Genomic DNA, 25,386 nt, shown 5'->3' with positions numbered 1-25,386 from the left:
AATTCGGCCATGTCTGTCTGCTTAGTTCGCATGTTGAGAGGTTTTGCCAACTTGTATTTACCTTATTGATGGTTTCCCTATCTATAAGTAGTTCACAAGTGGCTATAGGCATGGGTATCAGCGTCTTATCCACTTGGAGGTCGACCGTTGCACCGGCTCGAGCAAGTTCATCTGTCTTGCAGTTCCCTGCTATATTCCTGTGGCTTGGCACCCAAATAAGATGTACTTTGTAGTATTTTGATACGTTATTTAGAAGTTTATAACATTCTATGACTGTTTTTGACGAGTGTGCTTTAGATTCTAGCGCTTTAATTGCTGCTTGATTGTCCGAGTGTATGAAGACTTCATTTGTGGATAATACTCTCGTTTTTATTACCGTAAGACCCTCTTTTATGGCAGTGACTTCCGCCTGAAATACACTACAATGATCGGGTAGGCGAAAAGATTGGCTAACTCCGAGTTTATCGGAGTAAACCCCTCCACCTACTCTGTTGTCTAGTTTTGAGCCATCTGTATAGATGTTTATATCATTTTCCTTAACACTAAGCCCATTATCCCATTCCTCTTTGGAAGAAAATACTGTGACGAAGGATTTATCCATAAGGGCAGATGATTATTTTTTCTTCTGAGACCTTAGTTTCCATAGACATTTGCGACATTCGCAACATTTATACCCCAATAGTGAACTCAACTCGCTAGTATACTTTCAAAATTTTGGGGTCTTATTTTGGGAATAACTTCAGCAATTTTGTGAATAAGTGGCTGTATCTTTTGTAGCTTGCTTACATACCATCATTGGTTTACACATCTCATGGTACCAGTGCCAGGCGTGTCAAGCGCATCTTCTCGTATGATTCTTCTGTTCAAAGCAGAAGCAAAAAACCGCTAGTTCAGAACTTTGATAAAACGTACGCGGATTCATTTTAAGCCCATGAGATGTGATTAAATATTATATTTTATGGGTTCAGCGTTGAAAAAGAAATTCATATACAAAAAAGTACAATTTAAAAAGAAATCTTAAAATTACAAACCTTATAGCCATATGCATGCATATATTATATATAAGTATGTATGTGTCCAAGTGGTCGCGATGAAACGTGTTCCAAATTATGCATCTAAGTAAATTTTGGATATGTAAATTTGAATATAAATTTTGCTTGCAGTGTCATTGACAGGAACTGAATTCTTAACAAGTTTTTATTTTGTGCTTTAAAAAATTTAATTTTTTATTTTTTTTTTGTTTCACAATCAGCATTTAATTATTCTTTTGAAAATTAAATATTGCTGTACCATATAAAGTGCCAAAACATATGCAAAAACGCTTTCCTCTGGTTATTGTTATTTACAACTTATTGCGCAAAGGCGTTACTGAGTTTGTAAAAATAATTGCTTTTGACGTTGTCGGCAGAGAAAATTTAAAGTGCACTCCCTGTTACAAAAAAAAAACAATAAAATAAAAAAAGTCTCCAAGCATTTCACAATCACTGCGTATTTTTTGATAAATATTTTTCCTTAATCAATCGCACGGTTTTCCAAGTTATTTATGGGTTTAGCCGGGTACTTTTTAGGAATGCTATATAGGATAATGGTCACAATAGGCTTTGAATGATTAATGACACTTTGCATTCATTCAAAATACAGTTTCAGGAATAGGTAATAGTCGTAGTGTGCCAAATCAGGTGGATATAGCAAATGGTCAAATAAAATAGTTTCCCATTTGACATAAAGCCCCTCACAACTCTTAATGATGAGATGTGGCATTATCGTCCAAAACTGACCACCTGACTGAACTAAAAGCTCGATCAAAATGCGATATATAGTCACGAGAGTTGCTTGAAGGTCCGTGCAAAGTCAGCGAAATGGAATTACTGGCGCGTTTTGAGGTTATGCTGAGTTAGTAGCATCTCTTGGAAGGTCGCACACCAAGATTTTCAGCCAGATTGATTTATTTCTCTGTGTTTGACACTCGTTTGCGTATAGAAAGTCAAGTGATTTTCAAGTAATGGACGAAATAGAATTTCGTGTATGGAATTTCACAGATATTCGCAATCGCATATCAATGAGATGTTCTCCTTCGACATGCTGGATAAAGTCTAGATATCGGCGCACATATTCAAGGCTTTTCACATATTTGCGTAAAAAAGTCACCTTTTTTTCGAACAAACTGCGTATGTAGAATTTAACGTTCCGGATTTATATCCGGGAATTTTTTATGCTGTTACAACAACAACATCAATAACAACACGGAGTTCAGAAATATTCTAAATTAAGCTTAATAAGTTATTCTTACTTATAAAATGTTCGGTTTGTTTTGTAATAGACGGTATATAAAAAGTCTCGTTTGAACATTTATTTCAAAAATTTTTAATATTTTTAATTAATATTTAATATTTTTCAAATAAATATTTTTAATTAATATTTAATATTTTTGAAATAAATGTTCAAAAGATGGCGCATTCATTTTATTTAACAAAGTTCGGTTTTTTTTTGTAATAGACGGTATATAAAAATTCTTGCCTGATCATTTACTCTAAAAATATGAAATATTTTTAATTGTATGCGACTACTCTATGTCTCTACCGCTTTTCAACTTAAATAGCTGTAATATTATTGACTTATTTGTTGTTGTTATCTTGTTTTTACATTTGCTACACATTTTTAATGGCATTCCATTTTAAGCACTTATATACAGTGTTGCCACTCAGTAACATTTTATTCCCACCAAACTTCCTAGTAAAGTAAGTAAATCAAAACCTACTAAAAATCAGAAAAGTTGTATGAAGAAAAGAAGTAGAAGCTGTAGAGATGAGGAAGAAGCAGTAGAGCACTTCCGTTACAATTGTCCGGCCTTAGCTAAAGTCAGAGCAGGTTTTCTAGGTAAATATTTTTTTCAATTCTATTACGGAACTGTCTGGCGTGGGGATGGGTCCAATTCTGCGCTTCATAAGATCCACAAAATGGTTCCACGAAGAAAAATAAATTAGGTTCCCGTGTTGCACAGTGCTATCACAACGGAGCTGCAAGCTTTAAGTGAGTTGGTCGTGCAGACTGACTACTACTATAACCTAACCTAACCTACATGAAAAAGTTCATTAGCAAAATTAGTTATAAAGATAAAAAAATAACAAAATTTTAAGTAAACATTTTTTTCTTTATATAGGGTTCGCCATATAACTTTACGGAATTAAAAATGCTATAAAAAAGAAACTACTCAATATTTGTCCAAACTGTCTGTTTTATTTTGAAGTACAATCCTTCCGGTTAATGATGGAACACAAATTCATTCATATGGCTGCCTCGGCTAGCCATGCACCATCCCATACGATCGGTCCAATTTTTCAACACATTTTCGATTGTATGCGGCTGTATTTCAGCTATGACATCTATGTTGGTCTTCAGCGCATCAATTGTTGCTGGTTTGTTGGCATAACACTGGTTTTTGACGGCACTCCAAAGATAATAATCCAACAGTGTCAAATCGCAGCTCCATTGACGGTTACGGCTGCGCCTCGCTCATTAATGCACATACGCTTCATTCGGTGCTTTTCTTCTTCCCATTGCCGTACGTAATTTTCGTACACATTCTGCAACATTACCATGATTTTCAAAGTAATGTCGCAATATTTCCCAGCGTTCTTTGAGCGTATACACAACCATTTTCGTTCAGCGGAAGAATAAAACTAATTTTCTGTCAAATCAGATGACAGCTAAGTGTTACCATTCTTCAAATAATACCTAGTTCAAATCCGTAACGATAGATGGCGGGCCCTGTAGTTTCAAAAAATGTGCTTTGATTTATAAAACCAAACTGATATCCGCTGCAAGAATAACTTTGCTTACCCTTAATAAAATTCACATAGTTATGGATCCCCACTCAAGCAAATGCTGAAAGAGAAAACTACCTCGCATTTTAATTTAGTCCAAAAACCCATTCGTGATCGATGACAAAAATCGTGAGTAATTAAAGACAAATTTTGGTGGCAAAATATGCTAAATTCTCACAAATCTAATAATCAACCAAGTGGAAAAATTCATACCAATTTTGGTAGGAGAAGGACGGCAACACTACTGACGGCGTCAACAGCCTTGAGCTGCTCAAGTGTTTTTCAGCTGTGTTATAATTTTTTCATTGTTTTTTTCGTGCGTTGCATTCGGTGTACGTGTTTTTTCAGTTAAGCAAATGTAGTAATCAAAACAAAACAAAAAGCTGGAATTTTTTTTTCAACTTGTCAAATATATCACATAGTTAGCTTTGTGAATTAATTTGGTTTCATTGACGTTGTTGTGGTTGATTTAATTGCACTTGTTGCTTTTTTGTTTTGATTTTTTTTGTTTTTTTGCAGCTGTTTCATTCTTTGGCGGTCGTTGCTATCAACTTTACTTAGTGCGCGTCATACCCACCGCTGGGCGTGTGTTCGATGCCCACTTGTGGGCTTTCATGCCTTTCATTAAATTGTTAGAAAATGTTTCTTCCCTCGGCGCGCAAGGGCAAACCTTCGAGTAGCAAGCAAAGTCTCCCATAAAAATGCGTCTACAGCACAGAGGTGGCATAAAAGTGTAGAAATCTCCAACAAATTGGCGCAGATGCTGGCTTTGGCCACACTTTACTGGTTAATATTCTTATATTGCTTACCTGGCCAACATTTTAGTCAATACAAATGCAGCGCAGCAATTAAAAATTTATTTTATTTTATTTTATTAGCAGCAATTTTTTCTTACGCTACAAGTTTTTAGATCTGGTGTAATTGAATGCATGAAACCAAAACAAAAAAAGAAAAAATATTGAAATATTTACATATGTAGATATGGCTATAAAAAGTGACATTGTTTGCATATTTCTCAACTTAAGTCTTGCGCTGAGCAAGCATAATAAATATTTATGGCTTAATACAAAAAATGTTATAGCTCCAAAATAGTTAGTGCATAATAAAATATTTCACTTTTCTATAACCAATTAATTAAAAATTTTTTTTCATGCACTTTTAATACAATAAAGTCGTTGTGGGTGTATGTGTTTTGTGAATAAAGATACAAAAAAAAAACTAACGTGCTGCTGTAAATCTGAAAAATTAAGATTATTAAACAAAAATTTTCAGTATCAAAAAGTACTAATAAAAACAAAGCATGATATACAAGGTGAAGTTCAAAATAAACCAGACAGGCGTCATTCAATGTTTTTGATGGCGCCATCTTTTTAATGAGTTAGTGCCTTGGAAGTTGCATCCCTAGTTGACTTCCAGTGAAAACCTGGTGAGATTCGGTTCAGTGGAAGCGAAGTTATTGCGTCTAAAGTGTCAGTATCTTTGTGTCATTTGCACAAAAATGAGTTTCGAACAAAGAGCTACTATCAAATTTTGTTTTAAAATGGGTAAAACGTTTACCGACACATTTGAATTGATGAAAAATTTTATGGCGATGATTGTCTATCTCGTGCCAGCGTTCATGGGTGGTTTACTGGTTTCAGAGATGGCGGTGAGGGCATAAATGACAATGAACATTCGGGCCGACCCAAATCTCCATCGAAATTGTTCGAAAATTTATTAAAAATGAACCGAAATCATGGTCCAAATTCATGGATTTGGAGTTGAATATCTCCAAAACATCGATTTATGGCATTTTAACTGATCATTTGGACTTACGAAAGGTCTGTGCACGTTTCAAGTTGAGGACTGCACAAGTTAACTGAGGACCAAAAAATGGTCAGAATTCAACATTCAAAAGACCTCATTAAAGAGGCGAGAAAAAACGAGAACTTCCTTCACAACATTGTAACTGGTGATGAAACGTGGTGTTTCCAACATGAACCTGAAACTAAGCGTCAAAATGCCGAGTGGAAGACCCCAAATGAGCCACTACCCAAAAAATCGCGATGGGAGAAGTCAAAAATCAAGTCAGTGCCCATCTGTTTTTACGAATCCAAGGGAATTGTCCACAAGGAGTTCATGCCAACAGGCCAAACCGTCAATGTAATTTTCTATCTTGGCGTTTTGAAGCGTTTGTTGCATCGCATTCGTCGAATTCGCCCAGAACACCGCGAAGGAGGAAGCTGGCGCTTATTGAATAATGCACCATCTCATCGATCCACTCTTGTGACTGATTTTTTGACTAGAAATCGTATTTTAACCACCAATTACTCACCGTATTCGCCTGATATGGCTCTCTGTGATTTCTACCTACTCGAAAAATTGCGTCCGTAACGAAAAGGAAAACGTTTTGCGGCCGTAGAGGCCACCTTATATATCCACTTTTTAGCAATAGAATAACCATTGAAATTAGTGCAGTCTCTCCCAGTGTATAAACAAAAATTATATTTCCTCCAATGGCTATGTATCTACATATCTATACCCTCTTCTTATACCCTTGACAGGAGTGGTCCTCTCAGGAGCATAGGACCTCTTGCGTTGGTTTCGTTAATCTATTTGATTTCTGACAGGATTGGTGATTAGCCTGCCGCTACCGGTCCTAAAAAGTAGGAATGTCCACCTTTCGTTGCTTAGGAACAACGCCTACTACTTAGAGCGCCATCTTTGTTTCAGATTTTTCTGCAAGAAGGATCGTACAGATGGTTGAGGACTTCGCTAAATTTGGTGTGTCTGCGTTATTATCGCGATCGCCCGCTTCCCCTGGCGCCAATGCGCTGACTATTGTGCGGGAGTAAGGATGTAAAGGATGGAAAGGATAAGTTTTGGGGTTTGAGGAATGAGGAATGAGAGTTCTTTTGTTTTTTTTTTTTAGAAACAAGGAAAGAAAGTAAATTTGGAAAAATGCGAGGGATGCTGGCTAGTGCATTTACGCTAGACTACCGAGGGCGCTTTGGTTATTTAATTATGTCGAATGCCTCTTTTGCGAGACATTATTCGACATTTTTGATGTGTAGCAGTTTTTCATATTTGTGTCTGACCTTTGCGAAAAATATGAGCTATATTCCTTAAGAAAAAAATTAGATATTTTGTGATACTTTTAATGACGTCACTGAGTAGTATTCCAATTATCAAATTATGCAAATTTGTTAAGTTTTCTAGAACCAAGTTGGAATATTAAATTCTATAAAAAGGCATGCAGCACAAATTGATAAAATATGCAATCGTTACATCTGTGAATTTCATTAGAACCACACAGACATATCTAAACTTAAATATCTACCTTTACACTTAAGTAATTCCATTTATACTTAAGGGGTTACATACGTCCAGCAGCGCTAAAGGAGAAACTATTTTTGAGGGGATGGCAATAGAAATAAATATGAAAAAATGTTATACATTGTTTATTAGTACTTAACCTTTATAAACAAATGATTTTAATTTTTCTTACAATAATTAGTATATAAAAAATCACGCGACCCAAAGTACAATAAAAAAAAGTTGCTCCACCGTCTGCATCCTTTCTCCTTGAAATGTTGATGGATCTGTAAAAAGTAAAAAAAAATTGTAGTTATAGTCTGTTGAGCCGGATTTTTGAATTTCGAAAAATTTTGCAATTTACGGCATTTTAAAAAAAGTGTGCGTTTTACGTCATAAATGTCACGCTTTAATTATGTTTATACAATTTTTTAATAAAAACATCAAAAATCAAATCTATAGAGAAAACACTTTCGAATATTTAAAAAACCGCATCAAAAAATATTAGAAACTGCACTTCGCTCGAGGCAAATAACACACACAACTGTTCTCTTTAGTTTCATAAACTTTAGCATATAGACCCTACACATATTCTGATAATGTTTTATAGATGTCCCGATACATACTTTAGAATAACAAAAGAAGCGACAGGCTAAAAGGCTCCTCAAGTAACGTCCAGCTGCCTCAAACAAAGGATAGCTACCTGTGCGCATCAAACTCTCGTCGGGCAGTTACATTGTCTCCCATAACTTTGTATGTTTGGGGAATTTTTACAATCGACTTTCACAGAAATACGCCTCAAACTATAAAGAATAATAATCTGTAAAAAAACATCGATTTTTTGAAAATTCTTGACGTATGTAACCCCTTAAATAATTTCATCTGCGCCAAGCATCGGTAAACCGGCATTGGTATAAGTTTTAAATATGTATGTACATACGAGTACATCCGGGTGCTTTACCCTTATTAAAGTATGTAGTTCTCTAGCAGACATTTTTGCCTATGCAAATGTCTTTTGTGCTGTGCAAATAAGCGTTAGATTCGCAAGTCAAGCGTTGTTGAAGTGTTTGTCGAGCACAAAAGAATGTTCATAAAAATAATTTTTTGGATGCAAAACCTTATCGGTTTTCGAATTCATAAGTGCGAGAATGATAATGTGATCATACTTATATACATACAAATATGTATACATATCGCACTTGTTACGTTAAAGCGTAACAACTCAAAAAGAAAAGGAAAAGAGTAACAACTCAAAAATATGTTATTTTAGCGCAACTACTAAACAAATAAGAACGAAACAACCGTTATATTGTTTTTAATGATATTTTCGTGCAATTACATATTTTTTTCTTTGTAATACCTATATTATTAATATTTACGGAAACAGTTTTTCGTCTCTACTGAAAATGTTCAGATTTTGAGTTGTTACGCTTTAACGTAACAAGTGCGATATGTCTGTATGTGCAATATGTGTTTTTGTTTTAAAATAGATTCATACTTTTTTTATAACATAGCTTTAAGCGGAGGTTCAAAGACTTGAATAAGTATAAATGCAAGTAAATTTATCTTAATTGCCATTCTTTAATGTCTATATACAGATTTTATCCGTATAGCAACAAATGTGCTTCGTTTGCCGTATATAGATTTGTGTGTGTGTGTGCTCAGAAGTCTACGCTTATGTGATTTCAACCGTCTGTAGCACGATTATCTTGACTAATGCGAAAAAGTTGTTTTAGAATAAAAAAAAAAGATAAATAAACAATAAACTTTTTAAACAGACGTCAATGTAGTGGTAGTACCTGTATTTGTATGTATGTACATTTAACTTACCTTACATTGCACAAGTACGATTGTTTTTCATATAAAACCACCATTTAATTCGTACTCGTATATTTTGAAATCTACCTGAAGTATTGGAAAAAAATAACGCACAAAGTAATTGCATTCTTGACAATAACTAATCGATAAGATGTGTATATATGCATGTATGTTTTTTTTTTTTTTTTTTTTTTTTTTTTTATGGAGGTGGCACAAAGCATTGAAAGCCGAAAAGTGTGGGACTTGCCTTTCGACTCACCCACTAAAAACCCACCCCAGCTCCGTTTCCCTCCCACCGCGGGACAACCGTTAGGCATGACTTCGCGGGAGGGGGAGCGGCCTATTGCCAATTCTTGAAAATTTGCGCTGTGTTGTTCAGCGACGTCAACCGTCAAGTATCACTTGACGGGAAGGGGAACGGCCTATTGCCTCTTCATGAGGATCTGCGCTGTTGTTCAGCGCGACGCAGTTTGGAGATTACTATTTTTGCCATATTACATACAGCGGACCAGTGTTCTTCTGCCTCTAACATAATATCGACTAGGTTATCAGCCGAAATTGGCTTCCCCACCCTAGTGCTTAATTCCTCCCTTTCGAACACAAATCGCGGACAGACAAAGAAAACATGTTCTGCGTCTTCTACAGCTGGTGCACAATGAGAACAGTACGGGTCGTCTTCGTGCTTAAACCTATATAGATAGGATTTAAAACACCCATGTCCCGCCAGTATTTGGGTCAGATGATAGTCTAACTGTCCATGCTTACGGCTAACCCATTTGGCTATTAAGGGAATCAGACGGTACGTCCAGCGTCCGTTCAGGGACGAACTCCAACTTCCCTGCCATGAACGCAAGCTACGCTCTCTTGCTTCCTTGCGTATTGTCTGTCGTTCTGAAGTAGCTTTGTTTTGGTAAACTTCAGCGTACTCTTTTGCCATTGAATTTATTGGGAGTAGTCCTGCAATAACCATAATGGTGTCTTCTGATACCGTTCGAAACGCGCAGCACACTCTGAGGGCACTCAGTCGATACACTGATTTCATACAACTCACATATGAGCTGCAATTAGTTGCTTCCGCCCATGCTGGAGCTGCATACAGCAAAATCGATGAGACCACAGTATTAAGTAGTCTCCTACGGTTTTGCCTAGGGCCTCTAGTGTTCATCATTATGCGCGTCAGTGTTGTTACTGCCTCTGCCGCTTTGCTGCTTGCGTATGATAGGTGATCTCTGAAGTTCAGCCAATGGTCGATTAATACGCCCAGGTATTTAATGAACGGTTTCGATCCTATGGTATTTTCGCCCACCATTATATTTGCCGACTCCACCTTCTTCCTGCTGCTAATAAGCACTGCTTCCGTCTTATGATCCGCAAGAGTTAGACCATTCTTGCGCAGCCATTCTTTTACCACGCCGACAGCCTGGTTGTAGGTTGCTTCTGCTTGCTGTAGTACTTTAGCTACGACCACAACCGCGATATCGTCAGCAAACCCTATAATTTTGGACCCTGTGGGTAAACTGAGACGTAAGACTCCGTCATACATAATATTCCACAGCAAGGGGCCTAGGACTGAGCCTTGTGGAACTCCGCCAGTTATTTTATATTCCCTAACACCCGCATCGGTATTATAGCGGAGGGTTCTGTCAGTGAAATAGCTGAGTATAATCTTTCGTATATACGTTGGAACCTGGAAGCAATCAAGCGCCATCAGAATCTGGTTCCAGTCCGCGGTGTTGAAGGCATTCTTTACGTCTAGCGTTGCCATTAGGCAGTATTCCTTGCTACCGTATAACCACCGAGTTCCTTCGATTGCCTTCTGCGCAATGCTTTTAACCGCAACTACAGCATCTGTGGTTGAGCGAGCCTTGCGGAATCCGAATTGCGAGGATGATAGACCGCCTGCGTCATCAATGGCAGCCTCCAGACGATTAGCGATCAACCGTTCTAGAATTTTACCTGCGGTGTCGAGCATGCAAAGGGGGCGGTAGCCTGCAGGATCTTCCGTTGGTTTAGATCCTTTTGGAATCAGCACCAGTTTCTGTAACTTCCACTGAGTTGGAAATGTGCCTTCTTTTAGACATGTATTGTAGAGATCTACAAAAATGTCGGTATGGCTTCGAATTGCCACTTTTAGTGCCTCGTTGGGGACTCCGTCTGGGCCAGGAGCTTTATTGTTTTTGATCCGTTTAGTGATCATCAGGAGCTCATCTTTGTCTGCCAACTGCATATTTTGGTCTCCCTCACAACATTTTTCCAAATCATAGGCTCGGAGAGCATCTTGTGCTGGGAACAATGTTTCAACTACATTACGCAGTGTGGCCGGGCACGTTGTTGGGAGTGGCTTGAAAACTTTTAGTTTTTTCATGACTAGCCTATACCCGAGTCCCCAAGGGTTACTATCGACTTCGTCACATAGCTGGAGGAAACATTGTCGTTTACTCCCTTTAATTGCCTTTTTTAGGGCCTTCCTTTTTTGCTTATACTAAAGCTGATTCCCTTGGAAACTTTGCGTGCCCCTAGAACGTTGATAAACTCGCCTTGCTCTGTTGCACTCGCTACGCAATTCCGCAATCTCCGCTGTCCACCAGTAAACGGGTTCACTATTATGTCTGTTAGGCCTTGTTTTAGACATGGCTGCGTCGCATGCTTTTGTTAGGTGCTTCATAGTTTGTGTAGCCTTCTCAGTTGCATCATCAGTGAGTGTTACATCTGCCAGCATGACTTCGATTACTTCAGCCTCCATTGAGTCGACCCTGTATCTCGCGTCGTATGTATATGGCACCTTTGATTCGTCATGTTTCTTTATTTCGCAGATTATCGCGAGATGGTCACTCCGGGTATAATGCTGGCTAACAAACCATTTCGTCGAGCGAGCAAGGTTGGGACTCATGAAGGTAAGGTCTATTATCGATCCCGTTCCTGCCTTTTGGGATGTCTGCTGGTTCCCTGTGTTCATAAGGACTATGTCTAACATGGCGAAAGTTTCCAAGAGGACTTGACCTCTTGGACTTGTTCGCGGGCATCCCCAGTGCACAGCCCAAGCGTTAAAATCACCAGCTACGACCACAGGTCTAGATTCGACCACAGGGCGAGATTCTCTAGGATACTGGTAGCTTCAGTCAGAGTTAAGCTGGGCGGTAGGTAGCAGCTATAGACGTATGTTTCCCCAATACGCGCTCGTACAAATCCGCGAGCTGCCTTCACGCTCATAAGTCGGGAGCTATTTGTCCCACAGTTCCAGATTGACGACTTGCCAGTAATATCAGAGGCCCAGCCATTGCCTTCTAGGTGTTTATAGGGTTCACTGAGTACAGCAACGTCTATTTTGTGTTCCCGTATAGACTGCGTGAGTAGGTCTTGCGCGCTTTCGCAGTGGTTAAGGTTAAGTTGTAAGATCTTCATTTCTGTCGTATTTCTTTCAGAGCTCTCTGATATTCTGGGCACTAACTGCTGGTCATCGCATGCCCTGTGTCACTTACATTTTTCTTCTTGCATATTATGCAGTTTGCTGCTTGTGTGCAATTTTTGGCCTGATGATCTTTGTTGCCGCATTTAAAGCAGACGCTAGTGTAGTCAGCTGGGCTTTTGCAACTTCCTGCCACATGCCCATATTCCATACATTTGAAGCATCTTTTTGGTTCTATTTTCTCTCGTATGCGACAAATTACAAGGCCTATTCGAATTTTGTTTGCTTCAAGCAGCTTGGTAGCGGTCTCCGGCGTTACTCTTAGTGTCGCTGTTTGTGTGCCTCCATATGCTTTTCGTAGGCCCAGAATCGCTGAGGCAGGTACGTCAAGTTCCTTGAACTGTTTTGTTATCACCTCATGTACTTCTTCTTTTGTGGTGATTTCATCAAGGTCTCGGATTTCCACTTGCCGAAGCTCCGTTAGAGCCCTGACTTCTACCGCTTCTCCTAAAGCCGCCTTAACAGCTTTATGGATTTTCAGGGTGTTTGGGTCAGATGGTTTTGCCAGCACCAAAAGTAACTCCCCTTTGGCAGTTTTTTTGACCCCTTGAATGTCATTATTCAGCTCCTTTAGGTTTGGCTCTGACTTAACCCGCTTCAGGATTTCCGCATATGATATGCTGCCAACGCTTTCTTTCTGTCTTTTCATCCGATTTGGGTGTATTTTGCGTTAATCCTTCCGGGTTTTCTTGGATTTAACCATCTCCCATTTTTCGGTTGCAACATGCTCTGTTCTCAAAGCTTCAACGCGGTTATTTTTGTTTCTTTTTGCAGGACTTTTCCTTGCAGCGGCGTTGTCGATAGCCCTTTTTGGCGTAGAATCTATACGCTTAATTAGAGGCGAAGTTTGGGTACATCCATCTTTGACAGTAGATGGTTCACTATGCGCCCCTCTTATCGCCAGGTTTTCCGGAGTTAGGATAGATCCCTCCAGTTTCTTGTGTAGGTCCGTTATGTACGTGACCAAATCTCGCATTGGCTGGTTTATGTTCCTCTTCGGAAGCTCCATCATTTCGGCTAGTTCTTTGACCTTATCGCCGATGGCTCGATATATTTCTTCGGCCGTCATCGCTTTCGTGAAGCCAAAGTGCTGCATGCACGGTGATGCCGACCTGGTTCTTTCCTCCGTTGGAACGGGTTTTTCAGCAATTCACCGCTGCCGCGTATTGCCGTTTGCAATGGTTGTTGTTACCTCTGATGTTATTTTTGTTACCACTTCACTTCCTTCCGTGGTTTGTTTTTGGTTTTGGTTTGAAGACATTTCTAATTTGTTGGGCCCCAACTCATAAGTCGTTATCCATATCCTGATGCGTAGTCACTTGTAAATGATTCCATGGTTATCTTTGCGAGCAGGGAGGCCATGCGAGGGTTGACAAAAGCTCCTTATGAGAGCTTAAGTTCAGAGCCGAATCAGTGTTAACTAGGAATGTTACATCTAGACCTACGCCGACACTTAATGGCGACAGGATATGGAGCGTTCTTAGAGACTTGCCATCATTTTAACGGGGCGGGGGCAACTGGATTATTAGCCTGAATGCCGTTTCGGCTAGATATCACTCCGCTTACTAGGGAAACAGAATAATACAGTCGTCAGCTCGTGGCGGTATGTCCTAACGTATTCCAGTATTCCATGATTAAGACCTTACTGGGCGCGGTCTTAATGTAGATCGTATTAAATTAACAGCCGCCCCTAACATGGAGGACAGACGCTGACCAGGGAGCCGCCCAATATGAGTCAGTCGCTTCTGGATTTTTGTATTTTTCACCATGCCTTTGCATGATGAGGGGGACACTTATTTTATTAAAGGCGGTGTCGTTTCGCCTTTGTCACAGGAACCTCTTCGGATTTGCTAGCTTTTAGACCGCTTCCTCCGTTTCTGCCGCTCATTGTCGGGGGCTGCTTATTTGTTAGAACTTATTCGCAACTAACCTGCTACTACAGGCCGTCCGGCTATCCGCAACCTGCCGACCCCCACGGTAGCTTAGAGCCCAGCTTAGTCGCCCGATCCCAAGGGAGCGCGACCTCCGTGATGCATGTATGTATGTATGTATATATATGTATGCATATATGTACATGAGTATCTGTCAATATACTCTCGCTACTAACAGAAATCTGAAATTTCCCCATTAGCCTTAATAAAAAATACCTAAAAACCTGTACTTATATGTATTATTGGTCCCCCGGAGATAATGATCAGAGTAGAAGTACACCTTCCGGCATTCACAATATGATCGATTTTATTGCGAACTGTGAGAGCTGAAGTGGTTTTTTGAAGTTGTCCCATATGATTTTATAATTGTGACTGATACAGCGAGCGCATATTTATTCTCCATCCATTCATGTAAGCGATCTTTAGGTCTGTGGACACAGTCCGTTTCACTTGATTAGAGGCAGTAATTTCTATGGAGCAAAATGTTGCCTAAAGCAATCGTATTTGACAAGGATGACAGATTTACAATGCTTGCTTTTAATTATGGTGAAAAAATTGTGAGGGGAACTTCGGGTGTCACGGTCCTTGGGTGGTTTACAAGGTGTGCTCTTTAAGTATGGTGAAAAAGAAAATTGTGAGGAGAACTTCGGCTGCCACGGCATTTGAGCGATTTACAAGGTTTACTCTTTAACAATGGGAAAAAGACAATTGTGAGGGGAATTTCGGTTGCCGCGTCACTTGGGTGATTTACAAGGTGTGCTCTTTAACTATGGTGAAAAAGAAAATTGTGAGGGGAACTTTGGCTGTTACGTCACTTGGGTGATTCGGCAGCCGAATTCTGCCACTTTGTTTGTAAATTACTTTGAAAATACGTTGATGAATGGATTCGAATTAAAGCATTTTTATCTTCAAATTATTGCCAATTCTCAAAAAGCTTACGAGCAAGCCATACCCATCAATTTGCAATAATGTTAAGATCTGGGCAATATGGTCACCAGACTAAAGTTTCAACGTTTCGGGACGCAATCGAAGTTTTTACCTCACTTGAAGTGTGTACAGATGAATTATCCTGTTAAAAGATCTAATCCAAAGGTTCAAACGTTTCGCGAATCTCGGGAAAAGATGATTCTAACAGAGCTTTAAAGCTTCTTCCCGTCATTTTGTAGTCTCTAATTTTCAATTCGAACACGCCATACTACGAGGAGCACCACTCATACCATAACCCCACCTTCACGGCTGTGATGTCGACTCAAGTGACTTTCCTCCTTTCTTAAGTCATGAAAATAATAATTGTACTCATCCACATTGAACTTCTTTTCGTCACTAAATACTCCTTTTTCCATTCACCGGGATCGTTGTTTGTAACAGAACTCCAAGCCACGTGATCCCTTGCAAAATGTGGCTACGTTCTTTTGCGAAATTTATTCAAAGGTTTATTTTTGTAATTTTTTATGCTTCATATGTGGCGCTTTTAGAATAGCCCTTCGAATTGTAGATTTTCGGGTGGCAACATTTGTCCTTTCTTTAATTTTTGCTGTTGAAAGGGCGGAAGTTGATGCGCGCTTAAACGTTTAACTTCTTCTAAATTCTTGCAAAATATGTATTTCGGGGCATTTACGTAAAAGCAATCTATTTTCGTGAGTTATTTTTCGCGCTTTATTACTGTTAACCCGCCATTTCGTATATCAGCAATTCATCAGCCCAACGACTGGCAGTGTTGCCAACTACTCAAACGAGTTCCTGGGCGTGCTCTCACATTAAATGAGAGAGTTTCGCATCTAGTCATCTATCTTCACACGGCAGCGAATCAACATGAGCAATAGCTGCGTTGATTTTTTTTATATCACCAACTCAATCTCAGTTTTGTGTATGTGAACAAAGAGCCGCCTTAGCACCTGTTACGTCAACAAATCAGCTGATTCCTTCAAAATCGCTGAGAGTCGGTGAACGGTCTGATGTTGGCCACAACTTCTGAATTTTCTCCGCCATACTCTCTCCTACCTCAAATTCGAAATTTGATATCAAATTTACTCGACTTACCATGACGAGTGTAAATCACAGTAGAGAGAAAAAAGAAGGTGGCAACATCCGCGAACAGTTATCCTATTCCTAGTCAATTTGAAGAATCAGCTGATTCGCGGACGTAATAATCGAATATTTGTATTCACTTTATTTTTGTATAGTGTTTCATTTTTATTGTTATTCATGACGGAATTTCCCTTGCAACGCCGCTCTTTTTTTCATTTAATTGTTGGGTCCCATCCAAAAATACTCTCAGAGATGCCGTAATATTGTAATTGATGACTCTTGGCTGTAAATAGTAAACAACACAATGCTTTAAGAATTTCAATGGATGAGAGAATACAGAAGTTGGCACATTTTGCGCACCGCTACTCGATCAACAGAGCCAGGAATCAGTGATGTAATTTTAGCGCTTTGCTTACATTTTCTTTTCTGTTTACAAGCACCTGCTTTGCTTTCTGTTCTCCTTTCTATTATCTTACTTGTTTATAGTATTAACCAATACGCATTCATTAAAGCTGGTTCATTTGACCAACAACAAGTTTTGTACATTTGATTGTCAAAGCAAAGTAATGGCAAAGTAGAAAACAAAGAATGAATTCGCCTCGTTTTATTCTGGCATGGCCACGAAGAAAGAAAAAAAAAAACAAATCAGCTGATTTACCGATGCTACCTTTAATAGATTCGCCTAGGTATGAACCTAACCCTACTATACATATTTGTTTCCAAATCATCGCTATTTTGACATTCTCTACTTAGTAGGAGATCTCCTCTACACTCACGTTACTAATTTTCTCAATACAATCGTCGCTATTTTGTATTCCCTCAATATTGAGCTGTCGTATTTCTGAAGTGACGGTGATACCAGCTTTTAGGTGGATAGATATATAGACCAATATTGGGACTTCGGTCTTAAGATCTGTTGTGCCCTCTCCTCCTCAGAATATCTCATCCAGCGCCAGTTCTTTCTATAAACCCAGAATGGTGCTGGACTGGGCTGAGTGTACGTCTCTCTGATGCGTGCTTTGGACATTTTCCTCAACAAGGGATGGGGGTGAAAAGAGGGATTAACCTTATGCTTTTGTTAAAGTTTTTTTTCATAAATTTTAAAATGTGGTTTTTGTTAAAGTAAATAGAAAAATTTCGAAAAGTAAAATTAAGTCCTTTTTAAATATGGCTCTTCGATTTTCAAAATTTCAAAATTTCGCAATTTATATTGATTGCCTATTTTCTTCGTTTCAGCAAGCATTCCAGCCTGGTAATATCGCAAATAAAAAACTTGCCCACTATAAAAAAAGACAACAAAAATACTAACAAACAGCACACCGCTCATACATACATACAAATAGAGTGCAAAAATGTCAAAATTGTGGGCCGCTCTTACTCGACGAAAAACGGATGATGTCGTGGAAAACGATTCGAAATTGGCACGCGTGCTCAATATCTTCGATCTCACAGCGCTCGGTGTAGGCAGCACGCTTGGTTTGGGCGTATACGTGTTGGCCGGGTCAGTTGCATATAGTCTCGCTGGCCCCGCCGTGACGATATCCTTCCTCATAGCTGCCGTTGCCTCTGCTTTTGCTGGTATTTGTTACGCGGAATTTGCAGCACGTGTGCCTAAAGCAGGCTCTGCGTATGTGTACAGTTACGTAACAATTGGCGAATTTGTAGCCTTCACAATAGGCTGGAATCTAATATTGGAGTATGTCATTGGTGAGTGCAGAAATCGCGTCGTGTATGCCATTATAATCCACTCATCTATGCAAAAACTTTCATGATTGTAGGCACAGCCGGTGTCGCACGTGGCTTGAGCGGATACTTTGACGCACTGATCGACAATTCTATGTCAGCTGCGCTGGAAGAAGCAATGCCCATCAAAGTGAGCTTCTTGGCAAATTATCCAGATTTTTTAGCTTGCGGTGTGATACTGCTGCTGGCGGCGCTGCTATCCTTCGGTGTCAAGGAGTCCAGCTTTTTGAATAATATTTTCACAGCAGTAAATTTGCTCACTATTGGCATAGTTCTAGTTGCTGGTGCTTTAAATGGTAAGTAAATATTTGCAAATCATATTGAGTACATTGTTCATAAGAATTAAATAAAATATTTTTATTAAAAACAATTTTTTTTTTCAGCTAATCCCGCTAATTGGACCATATCAAAAGATCAGGTGCCCGATGGTTTTGGTAATGGCGGGTTTATGCCATTTGGTATTAGTGGTGTATTGGCTGGAGCAGCAAAATGTTTCTTTGGATTTGTAGGCTTCGATTGCATTGCCACTACTGGAGAGGAGGCAATTAATCCGAAACGTAATATTCCGCTCGCGATCGTTATTTCGCTAATTATCATATTTTTGTCTTACTTCGGCATTTCAACGGTACTTACGATGATGGTGCCTTATTTTGAGCTGGTAAGTTTTAAACGCATTTGTGTTATATTTAATATTAAAAAATGTATATAAAAATTGTAGTTGCGCAGGCAAGGCTTAAAATCAAAATCTAGTAAACGTCGTATGACATGGAGGGCTACAACTTAACTCAAGAAATGAAGAGACATGCAGTTATCGATGTAGAAATCTCTAATTTTCTTAAGTAAGGCCATGCATTCGTTTATAAGGTTCGCCTTGAATTAGAAGCGTCAGGCGGCCGTGCAAAATCTGTTGCAAAACGCAAAAAGCACGAGGGGCGTTCTGACACTGGCCGACCTTCAGAATTTATTCAACAAATGCAAGCGATCATTGATGAGAGCCCTTCAAAATCAATGAGGGCCCTTGCGAGAAAGCTTAATGTTTCTGAGGGTCTTAATCGTCAATTTCGTCATAAAGTTTTTTGGTATGAATCTTACGTTATGCGCTGAAGACAGTTTAAGTCGGAGCAAACACGAGAAAAGCGAGTTATGCGCTCAAAACCTTTTCTAAGCAAAATTAAACACCCTGAAGCGCCGGAGATGTTATAGTTTTCTTCTGCCAAAAAAAAAATTGTTTGACCAAGACCAAACGCAGAAATGACAGATGGCTATGCTCCTCCTGTAGAGGTTCTTGTTGTCATGCACACAAAACTTCCAGCTACACATTTCTTTACTTAAAGATTTCGCGTGAATTCTGCTGCATATATCGAAGTTCTAGAGACAGTAGTGAAACACTGAATTGATAGTGTTTGCGCTTACAGCCAATACATTTTTCAGCAAGACTCTGCTCTTTCACTCAAAGCGATAGCGGTACAAGGTTGGATGACTGAAAATTTCAATGACCGCATAACATCGAACATATAGCTGTCTAACTCCCCAAGTTTTAATCACGTGGATTACTGCGTATGGGAAGTAGTTGAGCGTGAAGCCAGTAAACAGACTCATAATACCATTTATTCGCTGAAGGCTGCAGTCAATGCCGTTAGCTTGACTATCGGAAAAATTTTAATATCTTCCATGCCTGTAGAACGAAAAGTTGAAAGAAAATAGATAAATTGGCATCGGTGCATCCTCCCTACTTGGAAAGATTGTCCTGATACGACACTCAAACTCCAGTTTGCGAATAGAGAGGTCTGTACCTTTAATTTGATTGTCCTTTGAGCAGCGATGGACATAACGTGAAAGGCGATGAGAAGTCATGGCTGAAATCGTGGAAAGGTCTTTGACTGTAATCAATCTCTGGGCTGTCAATTGTGGCCTCAGAGTGAACTCTAACAAAACGAAGCTGATGCGATTTACCAAAAAATGTAAACCTCCACACTTTAGACTTCTCGGATTAAATAACCACGTTCTCCCTCCTTCATCGGAAGTTCAGTGTCTTGATTTTTGACTCCAAACTCCATTGGAAGCTACACATTGAAAATCGGATAAAGAAGACCAGCATTGCTTTCTACTCCTGAAAATCTATGTTCGGCAAAAAATGGGGACTCAAGCCACAGGTTGTTATCTGGATATATACCGTAGTGGTTCTGCCAGTTTTAACGTACGAATGCCTGGTTTGATGGGAATCTCTTCGGAAGGTATTTTCGTCTTGCGCTTTCTTCCCAATACATGAATAAGTCTAAGTGCTTCTGAGACCAGGGTTCAGATACGGTAACCCCCAGATTATTTCCAGATTTACATACTTCACATAATTGAATTGAATCATTCGGCGATTGAACTACTGGGCGAAAAAATATTGACAGTTCGGCATAAAAATTCATGTCATCCAGTGCTGCCTAAAATAAATGCAAGGCGAATCTATTAAAGGTGGTATCGGTAAATCAGCTGATTTTTTTTCTTTCCTCGTGTCGATGTGGCTGTCAGCCCAGAGTGAAACAAGGCGAATTCATTCTTTGTTTTCAACTTTGCCAATATTTTTCTTTGACAATCAAACGTACAAAATATTGTTGTTGGAATTTACCTTGAATAAATGTAAATGTAAAAATTAATTAAATATATTTTGACGTATTAGTAGAGTTAAACGTGCGAACACTGCTAGGAATTACAAAAGCGAAAGCGAAAATTACAAAACTACTCAAAAAATGTTTATTGTATATTATAAAACCATTAACCACTTCAGAACCCTATTTTGAACTAATAATTTGTATCTGCTTTTTGCAGGATAGAAATGCTCCATTCCCCAAAGCCTTCGATGATATTGGCTGGTACTCTATCAAATGGATTGTCACCATTGGTGCAGTCTTTGCATTAACCACCAGTTTACTGGGTGCTATGTTCCCTATGCCACGTATCCTATATGCGATGGGAAATGACGGCATCCTTTTCAAGAAATTGTCAAAAGTACACAACTACACTCAAACACCACTAATGGCAACCATAGTTTCTGGATGTTTTGCTGGTAAGTTTTTGAGCCTAAAAAATAAAATCAAAATACTCGTTAATTATAGTACATCTATTTTTAATGCGGACTTGGACTATGACAGAAAACTGAGTTGGGAATTTGTTTTATTTTTTGTAATTATAAAAAATTACTTTTGCATATAACACCGTTTCTAAGCCTCCTTTTAGTTTTCACCAGATTGATCTAGAAGCCACTCTAGATCTAAGTGTAAGTTTTAAGGAAGAGGAGGTGTGGCTATTAAATGACGAGATTGACGCTGTAAAATATTTTTATTTTATTTATTTTTTATTTTATTTTTTTAATGTTTTTTTAATTTTTTTTTAGTTTTTTATATTTTTTAAAATTTTTTTTTATATATATTTTTTTTATTATTTCATTCCTATTCACTTATTATTACTTTCAATCATAGACCTTCTCTAACTTTACAAGGCTCTAAGCAAATTTGCTGTTATGCGAAACATTGCTGGAAGTCATCTTCTGTCGCTTGCTGCCTTGTATTTTATAGCTGCAATGAACTCAAATGTTCACACGGCACTAACGAATAGTTTGTTTAGTTTTAATCTCACAAATCACAATATTACCAAGTCAAACACCTAACAGAAGTGTACGCGCCATTTATTTATTTATTTATTTTACAATAACTCCTCTGACATCGTTTATGTCACCTAACAGCACTAACTTTTTAAATATTTCATAACAATTCCATAATTTTTCTTTTGGTTTTCTCCAGCTCTAATGGCGCTCCTCTTCGATTTGGACCAATTGATTGATATGATGTCCATTGGTACACTTCTGGCCTATACAATTGTGGCGATTTGTGTGCTGGTGCTGCGTTATCAGGATGGCGATATGGATATGAAGACGGTTTCCATAAGCTGCCCAACAGTTATACGCCAATTCTACAATGGCAATTCCTATCGGGAACCAAATTTGCTTACCTCACGCATTACAAAAATTGCCGTTGTACTGTTTGCTTTGATTTGCATCGTTTGGGACACGGTGGAGTCTGTGTATAGCATAAAGTCTACTGCTGGCACAGTGACGTTGAGCATACTTGCAGTGGTACTCATATTGATTGCGATCATCATTGGCATGCAACCGATCTCTCGTATTGATTTAACATTCAAAGTGCCGTTCGTGCCGTTCATACCCTGCCTTAGTGTGTTTGTGAATATTTACCTAATGTTCCAGCTGGACTACCAAACCTGGATACGTTTCCTGATATGGGTGTGCATTGGCTATGTGATTTACTTCACCTACGGTCTACACCACTCCACACAGGTCACCCGCAATCGGAATCACGCTGATGCAGCGTTGAGCATGCAACACACAAATCAGGCATTCGAGCCGGATTGGAAGGTGGAAAACGGTGTTGAAAGGGTTGCGGAAAAGCAATAAAATTGAGTAGAAATATTAGTTTGGGGAAAAAGAAAAAATGCATTATTTTACTGTAATAAACATAAACTTTAAATTCTTTCACCGATACTTTACGAGGTATCGACCACTGCAGCCATCTATCGAGAAAATAAGGGATTTCTTTTGCCCAAACTAATAGTAGATAGTGTGAATTGTATAAGTAAACAATATGCAGCTACATTTTTTATGAAAATGTCTTCCGTACATATAGTACATATATACGAGTACATAAGTATAAAGCAAGTTAATTGTATGCAGTTGCGTGTGTGCTACTGCAAGATCGGTTGCCATCGGCTCCATGGCATGCATGGCATCGTAAGCTCCAAATTTGGGCATTTAAGTTGAAGAATGCCAACTAAAGTATAGTGGACTAAACTCTGTGGTTTGTAGATACTTGCAAATCAGTTGATGCCTTGAATTCTATTTAAGAAGCCGTACTCAATAATTTAATGGAACGTTCCTTAGAGTGAAAAATGACAATAATTACTTTGAAACCGGATTCATTTCAATACAAAAACAGAAAGCAATATTTCCAAGCCTAGTTGTGATATATGAAAAATGTCTGTAATTCTGGTTGCCAAATCTTCAACTTAAACTAAATGTGAGGTATTTATTAATAACAATTTCATTCGTCCGCAATTTTACACTGTGCGCAAAAAAAACAAAAAAAAAAAATTATTATTTTACTTTCTTACATATTTGCTTTTTTTCTGTATTTATAAAATTTGTCCAAACTGTGCTTGTAATATTTTTTAACTTTTATGTTTTAATACTTTTTCTACAATTTTACTTGCTATTTACGCTTAAGAAATATTTTGTTTTTTAAATTCAATTGAAGCTACAAACGTGCGAGAGAGATGAATAGATTGCGCATAAAAGCTAAACCTTATTTGCTGCACACTAATAGCTTAGACAGACGGTGGCATGTTGTTGTAGTGGTTGTAGCAGCAAAAACATTTCCCATACATGAACGGGAAATTATACTGGAGCGGCACTCCCGAGTCGTTCCGCTTACGCGAACGTCAGTGGCTTTAATCGCGATTAACGACTTAAATCGGAATTATCTCAGTAATGAAGTGCAACTAATGCGGACTGTCAAGTAGACTTACTTCTCAAAATTTAAGCGGATTAGGGGAATTTTCGATGGCAACATTGCCGAAACGAACGACAACTAATATCTGCTGTGAATGAAAAATAATCAAATAATTTTAAAACGAAGAACAAGGGAGACTGGTTGCAATGCTAGTTTGCATTAATACTTTCGAAATCGCATTAATTATTTTGATATTTCGGCGCAGTTTGCGAAATTGCAATTCAGGATTTCTTTCTAAATAAATAATTTTTTCTTAGCATCAGCGCTGCTAGTACCCGTATTATCTATCTATCTTATCCAATAAGCAAATCAGCTCTTCACTAATCCGCGCAACAACCGTCTTTCACACTACAATTTTAATCAGCATCAACTGCGCCGGCTGCCGTCGTAGCCGAATGGTTTGGTGCGTGACTACCATTCGCCATGCGGAGTACGTTGGGTCGAAACTCCGTGTAACTCCAAAATGAAGGAAAACAATTTTAATCAGCATCAACTGCGCCGATAAACCCGATTAACGCCTCTGTCGTCTGCCTATTACATTGAGTACTCGAACTCAGTTCTCCATACAAAGTTTTTTTAAGTATTTACTAGTATTTTTAGCTGCATTTCGAACTAAAGTAAATTGTTTTAAATTTGAAATGTCAAAAAAAAAAAACCAACAACAAAAAACAAATGCTGCAAGCAATACCGTTGCTTTTATGCGCCCAGTCCTTTGTGCAACATTGTTTTTCATTTTACAACTTGTTTTTAATTTATATTTTAAACTGTAACATTCTCTTCTAAATAAAACAAACAGAACTAATCGTTCAGCCGACCTTTTGTGATATTGTACATACATACATACATACTGTAGGTAATTATAGTTGTTTAACTACTTGTCACAAATAAGTTAAGTCGTTCTAATAAAAAGAAAATGTCAATAAGATAAATAAAAATATGTAAATTTAAAAAAAAATATGAAAAAATATAAATTAAAATTATAAAAAATAGGAAGCAGTTCTTAAATTTAAAATGTAACTTATTTTCAAATAGTTTAGTGCGTAATAAAATATCAATTTTTAAAATAATTACCAATCTTTTATATTTGCTTATCAAAATATAACATTTGTTTGCGTTTTATTGCTACTTTTATTTGCAATTTATCTTTACGACAATAAGCGAATCTTGTGAATATTTGGTATGACTTAAGCTATGCACGTAATGGGAGTGCTTGGGCTGCGTGAGATTAACCAGCATACACCATTTTGTTTTAGGTACTTTACAATTCTTTATCTGGCAAATCTAATTTATGACATTGTTCTAATCTTCCAGTAGTTTGACTATTAGGCTTCGTTGTCGCTTTCATTGGGGAAGGATTTTTACGTGGCGAGTAAGTGGTTATCGCGCCACTCAAGTGGAAGAGAAGTTTGACTTTTATTTATGTATTAGATTTATAGCTAAAGCATTCGAGTGGCTATTAAGCGTGTTGGCATACATTTTGTTAGTTTTTTATATCTCTGTTTTAATATACAGTGAAGGCCTTAAGTCTACATTTTTTTTTTTTTTTTTCCTTGTTCACTCAGAGGTTCTGTGCTGTTGTTTTCGCACCGTCCCGTGATGTGTCGGTATCTGCTAGTTCCCAAGTATTTTTTGGTCGACAGCAACCTCTGCTTCCTTGCGAGTTTCAGTCCAGTGCCATTTTCCTGATGCTATCTGGTGGTTTTCTTAATGTGTGA

At 38.3% G+C, this 25,386-nt stretch overlaps 1 protein-coding gene across 7 annotated transcripts in view; it reads left to right on the top strand.

Moving 5' to 3' along the window:
- LOC129240464 (cationic amino acid transporter 3) overlaps window positions 1–24,738 on the top strand; it is a 70,313-nt gene extending 45,575 nt beyond the window's left edge. For all 7 annotated transcript variants that reach the window (XM_054876280.1, XM_054876274.1, XM_054876276.1 and 4 more), the window contains exons 2-6: window positions 17,598–18,068; window positions 18,140–18,400; window positions 18,488–18,762; window positions 20,922–21,159; window positions 21,893–24,738. In XM_054876280.1, the coding sequence (XP_054732255.1) occupies window positions 17,714–18,068; window positions 18,140–18,400; window positions 18,488–18,762; window positions 20,922–21,159; window positions 21,893–22,560 (1,797 nt within the window). In that variant the 5' untranslated portion in view covers window positions 17,598–17,713 and the 3' untranslated portion in view covers window positions 22,561–24,738. The remainder of the gene's footprint in view (window positions 1–17,597; window positions 18,069–18,139; window positions 18,401–18,487; window positions 18,763–20,921; window positions 21,160–21,892) is intronic.
- The last annotated feature ends 648 nt before the right edge of the window (window positions 24,739–25,386 follow it).

The sequence above is a fragment of the Anastrepha obliqua genome, chromosome 3 (assembly GCF_027943255.1).
Source record: "Anastrepha obliqua isolate idAnaObli1 chromosome 3, idAnaObli1_1.0, whole genome shotgun sequence".
Classification (NCBI taxonomy): domain Eukaryota; kingdom Metazoa; phylum Arthropoda; class Insecta; order Diptera; family Tephritidae; genus Anastrepha; species Anastrepha obliqua.
Note: the sequence above shows the minus strand (reverse complement) of the source record. Positions and strands in the feature narration are given on the sequence as shown.